This window comes from Rhamphochromis longiceps, linkage group LG15 (genome assembly GCF_057381845.1).
Source record: "Rhamphochromis longiceps isolate RC_006_pf linkage group LG15, R_longiceps_female_GT1.1, whole genome shotgun sequence".
Classification (NCBI taxonomy): domain Eukaryota; kingdom Metazoa; phylum Chordata; class Actinopteri; order Cichliformes; family Cichlidae; genus Rhamphochromis; species Rhamphochromis longiceps.
In genome coordinates this window covers 10901852-10916926 of record NC_140571.1, presented here as the reverse complement: position 1 = coordinate 10916926, position 15075 = coordinate 10901852, and the positions used below count along the sequence as shown (strand labels likewise).

Sequence of the window (15075 nt, the reverse complement as noted above, 5' to 3'; positions counted from 1 at the left end):
AATTATTAATAGAACAATATATTTGCAGTATTCTTTCTATTTATCTCGGTGTGTGTGTGTGTGTGTGTGTGTGTGTGTGTGTGTGTGTGTGTGTGTGTGTGTGAGAGAGAGAGAGAGAGGGGGGGGGGGGGGGGGAGGGGATCAGAGTAGACCATTTCTGTTTGGATCACTGAATTAGTCCAGATAGTTTCCAAAAGCAAAGTCCAGTGTGTTTACTTCACTCGCAAAATGTTGAAAGAAGCAGAGGCAGCGTGTCAGTCTAGATCTTTATTCTGGAGAAAAATGAGTCCCAGCCTTTTAGTGAATAAATACAAGTCACAGGCATCCCGGCCAGTGGAGCTGCATATGTGTAGATCTCTGGTTGTGATGAAGCAGATTTCAGTATCAAACAAATAACCCATTTAAAAAGAAGAAAAGATGAGTACATATCAATGGAAAGCACGAAAACAAAAATCATCGTAGGAAAAGAAGACTCTTCATTGTATGTGTTATAGCCAATATACATAATATATCACACAGCATTTAAGAATTAACAAAAACAAAAACACTTCTGCTGCTCCTGCTGGTGAAGCTTATAGCATCCCGAGACACTGGTTTGTAACTGGAGACAGGAAGTGTGGTCGAGCACATACAGGTGCATCAATGAGCTCAGCGGATTGGTCGTTTACAGCAAACACATGATGTCATTTTAATGACAAGGCACAAGTGCACAGAGCTACTGCTTCTCATGAGAAATGGTCCTAGTATTAGTTTGGCGTTTACTTTTTCCATCATTAGCAAAATTACAAATATCCAGCATCAGATTTAAAAACATCCGTCCATGAAACCACCAGCAGAGCTGCTTTGCCATCATATGGGATAGATGCTACAGATGAGATCTTACAAATGTTCATGTCATAAAGATGGTGAGTTGATCACAAAGTTGGTCATCTGGGGATTAAAATGCAATGTATTGTCAGCATATTACAAAATCCATTGAGTTTTTAATCACTTTTCAATTATTACATGCCGGAAATGTAGTTTTCTCCGTTTTAATGTAGATTTTGACATGAATGTTGATCAGAAATCCTTATTATAAGTCTGATATGGCACAAGTGCAGCATCAGCCCCAATACAACAGCAGAGATTCAGATCTCAGAGCCGTGATGCCAGCTGTCTTCCCACAAAGTCATCTTCTGTCACTCTCAAACACACACGGGTATTTTACACGTAAATGCTATGTCATAAGCTGTTTCGTGATTGCACAGCCCATAATTAATATACAAGTTAAGGCTTAAGACATTCATCGCTCACATACTGCGACTGCATAGACAGGAAGGAAGTGAGAGCCAACAAAAACGTCTTCAGCAGGATATTCTTCATTGAGTCTCTACCAGTGACGCCCCAAAGATTAAATAAAAATCACTTTTCTTATTTCTTGGCAACATTATTTATGTAATTGCCATGCCAGTGAGTATTGCAGATAAAAATGTACAGCAGTTGAAGGTTTTCCTTTGTTCAGTTGTAGTTTTTGTGATTTAAAAGTCACAAATTCAGTCAGAATACTTCGTCTTATATTCTGATTCACTACAACATGTCAGCATGATGTTGACATTAACATTGGTTGTGTCCAGAGCTAGATAGAAAGAAATATTTGGTTCAGATTGTCAGATTTATTGATAGTACAGAGGTATAAAGTGCTGCTATTTAAACCCCTCCCATACACTTGCACTCTCTGATACAATCCCTCTGCTCATCCTGCTGATGCCGGCCAGCTTGACTTTAGCACGGGCCGTCCACTTGACGGCAGCTGTTGAATCATTGGAGTCCAACAGGTTAGCGTAGCGGGAGGAGTCCTCCTCTTGACCCCGTCCACACCAGGAGGGGAGCTCTAACGCCGTCGCCGGGATGCTCAGGGAGCTGGGGGATGACTCTGCCACGTCCCCATTTTGGCTCTTGCCTACCAGCGCTTCATCAGGAGCAGTCTCAGCGAAGTTCTCCAAGTGTGGTGGTTCCCAACCTTCTATCTTCTCCAGTTTTTTGGCAGGGGAGATTTGCCTCATCGTCATCGTAACACTCTCCCAGAAGCAGTTGGCCTTCTCTGGCTTGTCCTTCTTCTCTTTCTCCTTCTCCTCATCCTTGATTTTCTTGTGAGACCTTTGAGCAGGAAATAAATATACAGTTGTGGTCAGAAATTTGCATTCACTGACATTTTAATATCAAGGCAATTTTGGATTTTTTTAATCATTTCTTTGATTTTTTTTTTTCTGGGTGGAATGATTGTACAGCATACATCTTTGATTACTTTTTTAAAAAGCACATTCCAGTTTATAGCAGATTTGAACTTTTTGAATGCTGAACATTTAAGCAATTTTCTTTCATATGAGCATGACAGTTTGGGGTTTCTTCCAAACCTTGGAAAAGTTGTGCCACATCTGAAAAACATCTGATTACGCGCAGTTGTTTGAACTGATGATTTCAAACAACTGGAGAGATTTAAATGAGTGTATGCAGATATGTGAGCCTATGTGGATTAGAAAAAAAAATACATTCACCCAATTCTTGATTTTTAAAGTCACTGCAGATGTTTGCTGTACAATCATTCCTGGTAGAAGAAAAGTTAAAAGAAATCATTCAAAGTACAAAATCACCATGACATACATTCCAACGATGAGTGCCTGTAAACTTATAACCATAACTGTAGTCTTAAACATGTTGATATATAACAGCCACTTACTAAGAACCACCCCTCCATCCTCCCCCTCCTCCCCCGTCCTACATAAACAGGAGTGTCTGGGTGGGAAACACTTACAGTGAGCTATTATATGGGAATTCCTGTTGTTTATCAAAGCAAGTGAACTGATTAAGATTTCCACCTTCATACATGTTCCACTTCCTCAAGGGGTCTGAAAGTTAGCAACAGCTGGACAATAAAGCTTTGGCATGCATGCATGCATACATATATATATATATATATATATATATATATATATATATATATATATATATATATATATATATATATATATATATATATATATATATATATATATATATATATATATATATATATTTATTGTGGGTAGCTGTGACATGACTAAATATACACACAAGTGGTTTTGACATGGATCCATTATATTTAGTGAGGAGTGTAAATGTTTGTACTTCACAAACTTGACCAGTAATGGCTACTGAGTGCCTCTGTATAAACATGATGGAAACCAGAAATGTTGTGGGTAGTTGTGACGTGACTGTGCATTTACTGCATGCTATTAATCAATATGTCTATATAGAACTGCTGATCGGTAATCAATAATTTCAGAAAGACCATTTCTTACAACATTGCCTTCTACACCATGATAGAAGCGAAAACAGTGGAGCGCTTCTTATTCTTATTATTCATTTGGAGTTATTTTCTGTCACATATTCTACTTTGTGTTAGCTCAGTTTTTCCCCCTAGTAAGAGAAATATTTGGAATATGATAAAGGTAATAAGCGCATAACCTCACCCTTTGCGGTCAGCCAGCTTCTCTCCAGTTAGCAAGAAACGCTCGTCATCTTTAGATGAGAACATCTTCTTCTCCCTCCTGTCTTTCTTGGACATGATCTTCTTCACTTTGGCCTCCTGAGAGACACCAGCAAGACAAGAGTGTTTTTGAAATGCCGATCTGACTCGATTTCCCTCATCTGTTGCATGTTAGCTTGATATCTCTGTATGCCTGTTTGTGAGTGATTGATACACCCTGAAGACGAGGATTTCACAAAGTTGGCTTTGCAGGAATTGAGAGGAGCAGCATGTTCACACTGATGAACGTGCAATCTTTATTTATTTTTTTGGATTGGGGAGGGGGGAATTTCTGTTATGGGCCTCACTGGCATAGAGCACATTCCACCGGGAGATCCTCCACTCTCTCTGAAAATCCCAGCCTCCCCGTCACATCAGAATTCCTCCCTGCCATGCCCTCGCAGATTTCCGCCGAGCACTGACGCAGCCGCCCTTAGCGACCGCGGAACAAAGTTTTGGCTTTGTTTCTCGCCTGGGAAGAATTCCCAAGGTCAGCTATCAAGGTCTTGACTCCTACTCACATCCGTGCTCGCCTTTGCTTGAGTGTGCATTCTCAGTATACACAATATTACATGATTAATGAGCTTAACCCTGACATGACCTTTCAACTGCTTTTATTGTTCTCATACCTATGAAGGACTTTAGTTCAGGGCTCTGTGTGCAGTACCTGCACAGATCTCTGACCAGAGGATGCCACCAGCAGCTACAACAAACAAACAAACAATGAGCTGGATATGAAATCAGCTGTCTCCCAAAGCCTAACAGGAACACGTATGATAAGATCTGTCACCAACAGATAAAACAAACTTTACAAAACTACCACTACATAGGCTCCACCAGCTAAAGTCATACACATGCAAATACTTAAGATACAGCTCATATCTCTGATGGATCTTTAAACACTTTACTCAGTGAAAATGCATCATATCTCCCTCTGCATCTCACTCAGAGGAAGTCTCTTTGATTATAAGTAGAAAAAAAAAATCCCAAATATCCTCCACTCACTTCTCATTCTGAACATGCCTGCAGGCAAACTGCCCCCCTACCAGTTTCCTGTTGTTTATTATCATCAAAAAACATTTACAAAACCTCATCTCAGCTGTTTCAGCACCCTGTCTCAACTCTTGACTGCCCAGCTCTTGTTCTCCGAGTGCCATCGAGTGTAAACTGCATAAGGTTTGCAGAAGCAGTTCGAGCTGTCCAGCAAAGAAACCGGAGATCCCGAAAGAGTTGGAGCCTTTCTGAATGGACGTATATGAGTGTATGTGCTTGCATGCATGCCTGCACAAATAGAGGCCTGCCTATTCTGCCACTGTGCTCTAACCTCTGGGCCTCTAGATCCAAAGCAGCTCAGTGACTGGCCAAGAAGGTAAAGCAAATGGCTCTCTGGCTCTCTGTGTTATTCACGCTTGGCAGAACAATGGAGGTGTTATGGACCAAATTCTTCTTTCCATACCTCTGACATTGAAGCAGAGGGATTGCTGCATGAATTGCACACATTGGGGATAAATTCAGGGGGGTTTTAAGCTCACAATCAGGCCTTGGTTATTATGAACATTATTTATATCACCAATTAATTTCATAATTGATCTAAAAACTGTCCAGTGCACCAAAAGCAACAGTTTAAAGGGGTAGAACCACAAACAAACCAAGATACTGAACTTTCATATACAGGAATCAAACCACTGACCCTCCAATTAATAAACAACCCACTCTACGCCCTGTGCTACCTCTCCTCTGCAAGGTGAGAGTTGTCTTCTTAGCCCATATCTTAACCCAATCTTCTTTTTTTATGCATAATTTACAGTCTTTATATTCTGTAAACAGAGCCCAGAGAAAACACAGGACTATGGGTCAAGTGCAATACCTTGAAAAGTTCTAGTGGATTTGCTTTTTCCAATGACACCAAAAACAGCTTTAAATAATACTTTTAAAAAACAAACAAACAAACAAACAAACAAACAAACAAACAAACAAACAAACAAACAAACAAACAACAACAACATTTAAGATATAAGCTTGTTTGAATTTGATAAGGTGAATAATAACATGTTCCCATATTTCCCACAAAATTTAAGCCAGCAGCTGGTTGTTTTAGCTTAGCTTTGGACTGAAAGCACACAAGTGGTTTTAGGGGCCTCATGTGGTAGTCATTGGGGTATGTTTTTTGTCCATTAATTTGCAGTTTGACTCGTTAACCAATTAATTATTCAATTCATTATTTTTAGCATTAGATAAAATGTATAGAACAGAGTGGTAGTTCTGAAAGTAAAGAAGCATCTGCCCATGAAAGCCTATTTTTAAGTACAAAAGCATGTTCATTAAGCTTAATGAACATTGTTGAAGCATCGTAGAGTGAAACAGCAACAGGTAACCTCCACTTTCAGGGCTCCCTGTGCACTTAGTGAGTCCTAATATGAGCTGGAACAACAGAGGGTGAAAGAATTGCAGCCTTCCACAGTGTCTGTGGCTATTTTCAGCCTTGTTTTTCTTCCACACTGATTGTTCCACTCCAAAAAGCCCAGCTCCTCGAAAGAATGCTCAGTTTCCTTCCCTTCTCCAGCTCGGCCACCCCGTCCTCACAAACAGGACGGTGTATGAAATATGTCCTGTGAACTGAGTCGAATACAGTGGCTATACAATAAAGCGAGCGACCAGCCGGGGTTGAAAGACAATGAATCACCTGTGTGCGGTTTCAAATCAGACTTAACAAGTTCACACACAGCACGCCTTTGAGTAAAGGACCGCCGTCAGCACAGATTATAAGATGAACAGAGCGCTGAGATAAAACTCACCTCCACAGACAAAGGACACATGTCCTCAAACCCTCAAAATAAAACCACTGTTTATTATATTTACAGCAGTGATGACCAAGCTGATTTAGCTGATCAGAGCTTTCCTCCAGCAGACTCACTTTCAGCTCAGCTAATTTGTGACTCCTTAAATCTTATATTAAATATTTTGGTCATTGTTTCTAAGAGCTGTGAGGATGCAGTACTGACTGACATAATTAGTGCTACATGTATCAGTGCCTGGACAAAGTCAAATATAAGCAGTCAGACAGGTTTTAAGATGCTTGCTTATTAAACAAAAAAAAATGTACACACGCACTAGAAGTTTCAAATGAACCAGGAAGGCTGTGTGCAAACTGTGATGGATGCTTACACACAGTCACAGTAATACATTTCAATCATTGTTTCTTTCTCATAAACATGTTTGGTTAATTTTAGGGGTTTTAAATGTATGGTCTTAATGAACATCACTATGATTACACAACCTGTATGCAGTGTGGAGCAGGCCTGGTTGAACCCTGAAACACATCTTAATTGGATGTCCCAAAGCACCGAGAGATGTCTGCTACAGGCTGAGGCATAATAAAGCCGTAAGAGAAATCACCAAATGGACGGTCAAAGCTAATAAACTCCAGGCCGTCACCACTTGAGGCTATCAGCCTCCAAAGGGAAGGGGATGTTGCTTCAAAGGCAACAACAACTGCCTGCCCCACATTTTGCACCACACCTCTAACTAGGAGATGCAACCAGATCTCAGAAAGTCTTCCCGCACTCCACCCAGATGTGATTCTCCTATGTAGGTGCACAAAAACCATCTTGCTAGTCAAACTTGTTGTGCTCCAGGAGGACACGCTGTCCATTTTTCATGATCTGAAGAAAGCCACGTAGTAAAATCTGGCTGATGAGGCCTTTGTCAAAGAATGGCACGCAGTGTCATTTCCTGTCAAAGTTGGCTGTGAACAGTGCACGATTTCCTGCAGAAGATCAGCTAGGAAAGTAAAGCATTAAAGAGTGCCACTAGAGAGTTAGCAAGCCCAATATGGTTATGGTTGATGAAAACTCGCAGGTTGAAGCCTTCTGCAAGTGAAGACTAACTTTATTTTCTCTGATCCACTGAGGCAAGGCATACAAGTTAAGGGGCAAAATGCTGGTGACCCTCAAGTACCTGCTGAAAAACAAGAGGATTCCCAGAAAAGTGGCCTTGTACTTGTCTTCAGCTACAAATGCACCTGCATCATGATTTTGAATGGAAAATATTCCAATTTGTAATTTTGCTTTGCTCAAACTATTTACAAAACCATGTTGTGATATGACATCAGAGGTTCCTACAAAATAAAAACCGATACCTTAGATGACTGAACTGAAGTGATTTAAATAAAAGAAACAGTCCACTGAAAGGTCAAAATAACCTATTTTTTTCTTTCTTGGGATAAGGCTGACAATACAAACGCACACAGTGACAAAACAACCCAGACAGTTTTCCAGCGATAAGGTTAAGGATAAGACGGGGGATGATGGCTGACAGCTGGTGTGTTTACAGATAAACAGTGCAGTGACACTGAGCTTGTGCATGCGTGCGTGTGTGAACTGACAGAGCATTGGCCATTTAAAGCATCTGGATGTTTTGGGCGACATAAAATTGACTCTTTCAGGGTCGATTCCTGCGATGTTCTGAGCGTGTGCACAGAAAGATAAGCGTGGGTCGCCTGAGTGCATATCTTTGAGCGGACAACCATCACGTGTCAACTGTGTAAGCTGATGTATGTTTGGAAGCAGATAGTGTGTTTGCGTCTGTGTTCTGTCTGAATAGCTGTGAAGGTGCTGTTTACCTTGGAGACTGCAGTGACGGCTTCCTCATCCTCTTCCTCTCCTTGTATGTCTTTGTCCTAGGACACACATACACCCGCAGTGAGTTAAGACAAATAGCAACCTTTCCCCGCCCCAAAACAGAAACTCTCACATTTTAAAGCAGGGATTGTGTGTTTGCGGACTGTGCGCATGCCTTCCTGTTAAAAAAAAAAAAAAAAAAAAAAAAAAAAGGGAGGCAACCGTTTTCAAGTGCTAACACAAACACACCGTATTTGGAGTGCGAGATAGAGGGATGGAGGGATGGATGGATGGAGAGCTGGGAGAGATGGGGGGAAACCACTAAGCTCTGAGGGCAGATTTAAACAAAAGGGAGAGAAAACAAACCCATGACCTCTTCCCTTAATGGTCCTCAACAATATGTGGACTGAACAGAGCTATTTTGGTCTCATTGTGTTTCAGTCTGCAGACTGTTTTTAATATAGACGTTGTATTTGTGTTATTATTTGACACCCTTTGTTTTGGCTTTTATATAATTGCCAATGGGCTTGTGCATTTTGTTTAACCATGTAAATAACTCCATTCACCAATATTCTACCTCTTATTATTTATATAAGCAATTTTTATGGTCTGCTTTAATACTTGCATGTTTATCCACTTTTATTCCACAATGACTCCTCAAGACTGTAGTAGGTTATATACATTGTTAAAGGAATATTATAGTGATTAGAGCAAGCTGTAGGTAATAAAAGCACTGCGCTGCAGTGGTTTGACTCATATCTATCTAATAGACTCCAATTTCTTCATGTAAATGGGGAGGCTTCTTCAAATACTTTAACTATGGAGTTCCACAGGGTTCTTTCCTAGGACCAATTCTGTTTACATTACATATGCTTCCCTTAGGCAGCATCCTTAGAAGGCATAGCATACATGTTTTCTAGAGTATTTAAAAGCAGACTGGGATGCAGAACCAGGCTCTCTGAGCCTGGTTCTGCTGGGGGTTTCTTCCTGTTAAAAGGGAGTTTTTCCTTTCCATTGTTGCCAAATCGTTTGCTCATAGGGGTTCATCTGATTGTTGGGGTTTTCTCTGTTTTCACTTTATTATTGTAGGGTTTAACTATAGTTGCACACCCACAAGAAATATGCAAGAAACAGAAAGAAGCAAACAATAACAGTTCACTAAATTTTCATTTTTTTTCCAAGACCGTTATATTTGCACTTCCACAAAGCTCCTCTAGTCTACAATTTGAAGTATCCTCGGCAATCATCCCAAACCCAGAGTTGCCCCTGATGCGTGAACACTAGCTTAAAAGTGCTTAGGTATAGGAAAAAGGGCATTTGTGTGAAATGGATGAATTAGGCCTGCAGCAAGAAAGCACTTGCTCTGAAAGTAGAAGTACTAAAGTTTACTGTAAACCTAATGGAGTTTTTATCAGAACAGTAATCATTTAGTTACATGCTACAAGAGTGTTTTCATTTGTTAGCGTCATAAAATTACCACGATAACTGAATGAACAAGTATAGTTTAATGTATTCAAATAGAGGTGGGTAAATAAAATCGGCATTCTTTCATATTAAATTTGAAATACACTTTTTTATGTTTTTGTGGAAGTACACTCCTAGTAAAACATCACACCTAAATACAAACCACTACAAAATATATTGAGGATCATTATCTTTGTCACTACCTCAGTCATTCCCTTACGACACTTTTTCCACCTCACTTTTTCCTGGAATTCTTGTGGACATTTCCAGGTCCTTTTCTTTTACCACCTGCCCACCAGTTTCAGTCACCTGACACCTCTGTCATCTCTTCCAAATCATGGCATAAGTATTTATACCAGCCATTATTTCGGCTTACAGTGTCAGTGTTATTTCACGCCATCGTTTTATTTCAGCTGTATTTACATCTAACTTGTATCTCTTCTTAGAGTCTAACTGTCTCAACTTCTACACCAAGATGCCAAATGTGACAATAAGCAAAAGCATTTTTCAAAAGCAATATTTGCACTTGAAAATACTTTACAGTTTGATAAACTTCAGACTCCTTTAGAATTTTAAATGACACATCCCATCATCCATATCTTGCAGTTTTATTACTTAACTTGCCCCAGAAGACTTAAGGATATTAAATCATGATAAGTAGGTTGATTGAAGTCATTAATTGTACAGCCAAGCCTCTATAGGAGCGGCGCCAGAATTCCTGCTAAATGATCAAAGCTGCATTAACTTTTAACATCTCCAAACTCTATGGGACAGAGGAGGAGAGATGGTGGTTGGACATGTCTGAGCAAAGTCTGCTGGGTCTCCGCCACCTGAGCTGATCAAAGATACAGTCTCACACAATTGCTGACTACTGTTTGAGCGTAAAAAGCATTAACAACTTCAGAACAGAGAGTGTGAGGGGGGGGGAGGAGATTCAGGGCAAGGGGGAGTAGTGTTTTGGAAAAAAATCCTCCTAACAACAGAGATCAGGAGTTCTTATTTCACACCCCCAGGGCGGCCTTTTTTGCATTCTCACTTTCCCTCTTTGTGTCTGCACACATTTAAGCGCAGTGTTTCACAACCGAGCTTGCCGGGCGATAAAGAACCACTCTGAATTCCAATACCAAAGAAGCGGTATTTATACTCCACATTCTCCAAACCCAGGGACACAGAAAGCATTTAAGGAAACAGTTTAATGTCTTGGGAAATGTGCTTATTTACATTTTTGCCAAAGGTTAAATGAGGGCATGCATGCCAGTATCACGCCTGTAGACTGAATACCAAGCAAGTTTGCTCGGCTTAAAAGAAAGCCTGTAAATGGAGAGAAAGGCCACATGCTTGTTCATGGAAGCAGAATGAACAGAGCACCACTATTAACACTCTAGCCACATCATTTGAATTGATGTATACCTATATTTTTTGGGCTTATCATCATCTGCATTTTATCCCAGTTGTCATTACCCCTACTTTTCTCTTTGTTTGTGCTGTTGATTCCTTAACATGTACCTCTTTCAGTTTATTTCCTGTTTTATTTTGAAGGTTTGATCCTTTTGTGGCTTTTACTTCCCTCCTTTGATCGTTTCCCCACTCTCCCAAGTGTCGGATTAAACTCACCTGTTCCTTGTTATCCATCCGTGTAGTCTTTATCAGGTTGTTTTTGCAATCCCCATATTTTCTCTGCTGGCTCTCCTTCTTTCTAGATTCATCAAAAAAAAAAAACTAAATAACCTTATACTAAACGGCTTCATAAAATAGACTCCCCCACTGTTCCCATTCTTCATCCCAAGTTAAACAAGCCATCTCCTGGTCCCCGTATTGAACAGCTAAATGTAGAAAGCATTCAGACAGATCCTATTTATGACATTTTTAGTGTTGGACTGAGGCAAACTTGTGAGCCCAAACAAGTGTCTGAGGTCCAGGAACTCAACTCTCTTCCCTTCAGCAGGGGATCACATTTCCTTTACTATCCTCTTTATGACTCAATGATTTAGAAGTGAGGCCTTCAAAGGTTCGCTAGACGTGATGTATACTCTTATTACCCCACTTCACAGTCATGGTGGTTTTATATAAGCATTTAGGAGTGTTACTGCAGTAAGCCACAGACAAACAGGCAAACACACCTTCTGCAAGCTGACAGCTGCTTGCAACTTGTTGAACTTCAGTAGAAGTGAGTGGCAAAAGCAAGCAGGCACAGGGCCTGCTGTCACCCCGGTGCACTGTTCATAGACAAAAGGAATGATAGTAACTTCAGGCTATGCATTTCTCTGCTCTTGCTCTTTTCTCCCTCCCTGTCTTTGTGTTTTACTTGTCCGTATCTGTCCGACTGCAGGTCTCTCCACTATTACAACCAAAGAGATCTGCTGTCTTGTGATGACGATAAGCAAAAATAAGATTTTGATCAGGAGATTTAAATACGTGGAAGTATATTTGTCAGACAAAATAACAGAGGAAGAGGTGTGAGATATAACACAATGAAGGTCGCTGGCTGACTCTTGGGCCACCTGGATATATGTGGGTGGAGAAAGCTAAAGAGCAGGATTTCAGATTCTCCTAAGCAGAAACTTGACCCCTGATGGCTTGAGTGTAGGCGCACAGTAGCCAACAGATCAGACTATTGTTGTTTTGAGTAGTTTCCAGCAATGTTCTCTTTTTCAGGAAAGCTACACTTAATACCGAAAAATGGTACAGAAAAAAAAACTCCATACAGTGTGACTCAGCACAAAGTTCAGGACAGAGCTCAATCGACAGCCTCAACAAGACCATTTTGGTTTTCTTCATGATTATCACTTAAGTAGTCATGTGTTTTTCCCATGTTGTGCTTACAGGCTGTCATCTCGTCTATTTTCTGTCCTCGATTTGTCAAGATAATTAGTAGATTTGGTACTTTTTGTAGCTTTAAAGTGGATTAATCCTTTTTTTGGGGGGGGGGGGGGGGGGGGGGGGGTCTTTCTTGTTTTTTGTTTAAAAAGTACAGAAGAATTCAAAAGGCTATCCCTGCAATTTCATTGTGATACAAAAATGCTGCAGATTCGCTTCGCTCTCCTCTTCGGTTGCTCTGCATGTGGTAAATCAGACAGTGCAGCTACGTCAGTTTGAATAACTGGAAGGAAAAAATCTTTCCTTTGCAGACTTTGTTATCATAACTTTAATCCTGACTTCATCCTGTTGGGTCTTTGCTGTGTTTACAGCATTTTATGATCTGACCCCTGACCCTTTTATGTACTTTACTGCCATGCAGACGGGACAAGACCCCCCCTCCACCCACCTCCTCCTTGATTGCTTTCCCAGGATCTCTAAAGAGCAGCTGCTGCTCTGATCCTAGGTCAGTTTATAGTTTTTTGTTTGTGACCACTGGCGACAGAGACACAAAGTGAACTCAGAGCAGCTCTGTCCCCTACACATGTAAGGGAAACATGCGTTATTACTGGAGGTTGATAAAACTAAGCCAAGGGTCACAGATATCAGCACTGTCACAACAGCAGATGAAAAATGTTGGGAAATGATGTTGGTGGATTTTCCCAATTGTGTACTGCATGACAAATGTATACATGTAGTCTGAGGTGTATACAGGGATGGAGGTGCAGGCAGTGAGTAAAATATGACACTGATATGATTAAGGAGAGCATTTTTATGTAATTGGTGTTGCAAATGTCCTTAAAAATGTGATTCACTACTCGCTCTACCAAAAAGAAACCTAAAATCATGGCTGGCCTTTTAAAGAAGCTTTGATCATGCATACAGTAAGCTGATTACATACCGCAAGCATGACAAAAGCACATTATTTTGTGCCTCCAACCTTTATGAGGAATAAAATATCCCATGAGTTTTAACAGATTTATCTATGTATCCAGAGATTTGGAAGCCGCCCGTCCTCCTCCTCTTTCACTGGAGCTTCACTATTCAACTAGATGTGAGCACCTTATGCTCACTCAACATAGGTTTTTACTCAAAACCTGATCCAAGTGGTTAAAAACACCACCACAAGAATCTCAACTGATAAACATGTCACCTTGCTATTTCTTATGAGCAATGAGTCGTGGCTGGCTATCCTTGTGTGTCTGTGGGTGCGTATGCATCCTCCCCCATGCTCCCATCAGCATGACAGAGCCCAGCTGCTTACAAGTGGTGATACAGAGGTTCTTTAGACCTCTCACACTCTTATTGTTTACCTGGAAAATATGGGTAACAAAAAAAGAAGAAGAAAAAAACACAACCCACAACAAACAGGCATTAGTGAACCATGCCTTCTTAAGTACCAATCACACCTCTGACCTTTACGAAAACTGCAAATAGATTCAAAGTTGCATGTAAAACCTAACCTACTGTACATTAAATCATATCCATCTCTATAATAACATGCTGAATTTACCCTCCTGTATTTTATTTTATTACGTTTTAATTTAAATTATATTTCTTATACTTGAGCAGTATTGTGCCAAAATTAGTCCACACACTCTAGCTCTTAGATTCAGGCTCCCTTCTTTGACCTCCAAGCTGCATTTTCTAACCTGAGTTTCAGCACTTGTGCACCTCCTCCATTTCTTTGTTTGAAGTCTATTTGGCAACTTTTATGAGAAGAAAACATAAGAAATAGAAGAATTATGATTTGTCATTATTTAAACAGATGTATAATTATTCAGGCTACTTTATATTCTTATTTGTGTTTATTAAAGTCATTTTTAAAAAGCCTGAACAGGTGAAATCAATCATTTTGATACAGTTTTCGTTTTTTTGTTTGTATTGCTACAATTTTACAGCTTCCCGAGTTCATCAGAGTATAAGCGTACCATTATTAGCAGTGAATGCCTCTGTTTGCTTTTTATCCGTGTCATTACCTTGTAGGAGTGATGATAGTGCCAGGACATGTCGTCCTCCTCTGACGCGTAATCCACCAGCACTTTACTCTTGGTTTTCTTAAACATATCTCCACTTGTCGCTGAAATGGACCGTGTCGGTCCTATAGAGAAAAAAAAAGTTGTATGAGAAACTCTGAAGTCGACCCCGCACTGTCCTGCGTCGCTTTGTCCGTCTTTTCTTGATAACTCTTTCAGCGACGCATCACCCTAGCCTTTGAACTCTCTCGGTGGTTTCTCCAGCCGAGAATCGAGACCGCTTTCTCCGTTAGCGGCTCATTCATAGACGTGTCAGAAGCTAGGTGACGATCGCGATTCGTTTCGTAATAGTTTGTCGTGCGTTTTTACGCAGTCTGCGCGACCACCTGGAGCTCAAGCGCTCGCTCCTCCCATATCCCCCTGCTCCTCCGACTGCTTGAAGTTGCCATGGAAGACAGAGGAAGAGGTCACACGTTTCATCTCCAGCCAATAACAACGCAACTCACCTATAAATGAAGAGGAAGTATACAAGTATACGCCAAGAATAGCTGTTGTCACTCTCTCCCCCTCTTTTTTTATCTCTTACCAGGGAGTCAAAATGTATAAATAGCGACAT

At 40.5% G+C, this 15075-nt stretch overlaps 1 protein-coding gene across 3 annotated transcripts; it reads right to left on the bottom strand.

Annotated features, from left to right (window-relative positions):
* Nucleotides 1-235: 235 nt before the first annotated feature.
* Nucleotides 236-14905, bottom strand: LOC146652153 (testis development-related protein). Of its 3 annotated transcripts, none has more exons than XM_085382060.1 (5): nucleotides 14463-14905; nucleotides 14136-14192; nucleotides 8166-8222; nucleotides 3489-3604; nucleotides 236-2136 (listed from the first exon to the last, which is right to left on the bottom strand). In XM_085382060.1, exons 1-5 carry the CDS (start codon nucleotides 14547-14549, stop codon nucleotides 1683-1685), a joined length of 771 nt encoding a protein of 256 aa, XP_085238186.1. In that variant the 5' UTR covers nucleotides 14550-14905; the 3' UTR covers nucleotides 236-1682. The 3 variants fall into 3 exon arrangements, with proteins under 3 accessions (XP_085238186.1, XP_085238188.1, XP_085238187.1); XM_085382062.1 differs by lacking the exon at nucleotides 14136-14192 and adding an exon at nucleotides 11242-11323 and having other exon boundaries at nucleotides 14463-14904; XM_085382061.1 differs by lacking the exon at nucleotides 14136-14192 and having other exon boundaries at nucleotides 14463-14903.
* Between the last annotated feature and the right edge of the window lie 170 nt (nucleotides 14906-15075).

Coding starts and splice junctions, on each gene's coding strand:
- LOC146652153 (XM_085382060.1), bottom strand. CDS start 14,549: ATGTTTAAGAAAACCAAGAGTAAAGTGCTGGTGGATTACGCGTCAGAG. Junction 8,223..14,135: donor GCACAAGTGCTGAAACTCAG/GTTAGAAAATGC, acceptor TGTGTGTCCTAG/GACAAAGACATACAAGGAGA. Junction 3,605..8,165: donor CCGTCACTGCAGTCTCCAAG/GTAAACAGCACC, acceptor GGTGTCTCTCAG/GAGGCCAAAGTGAAGAAGAT.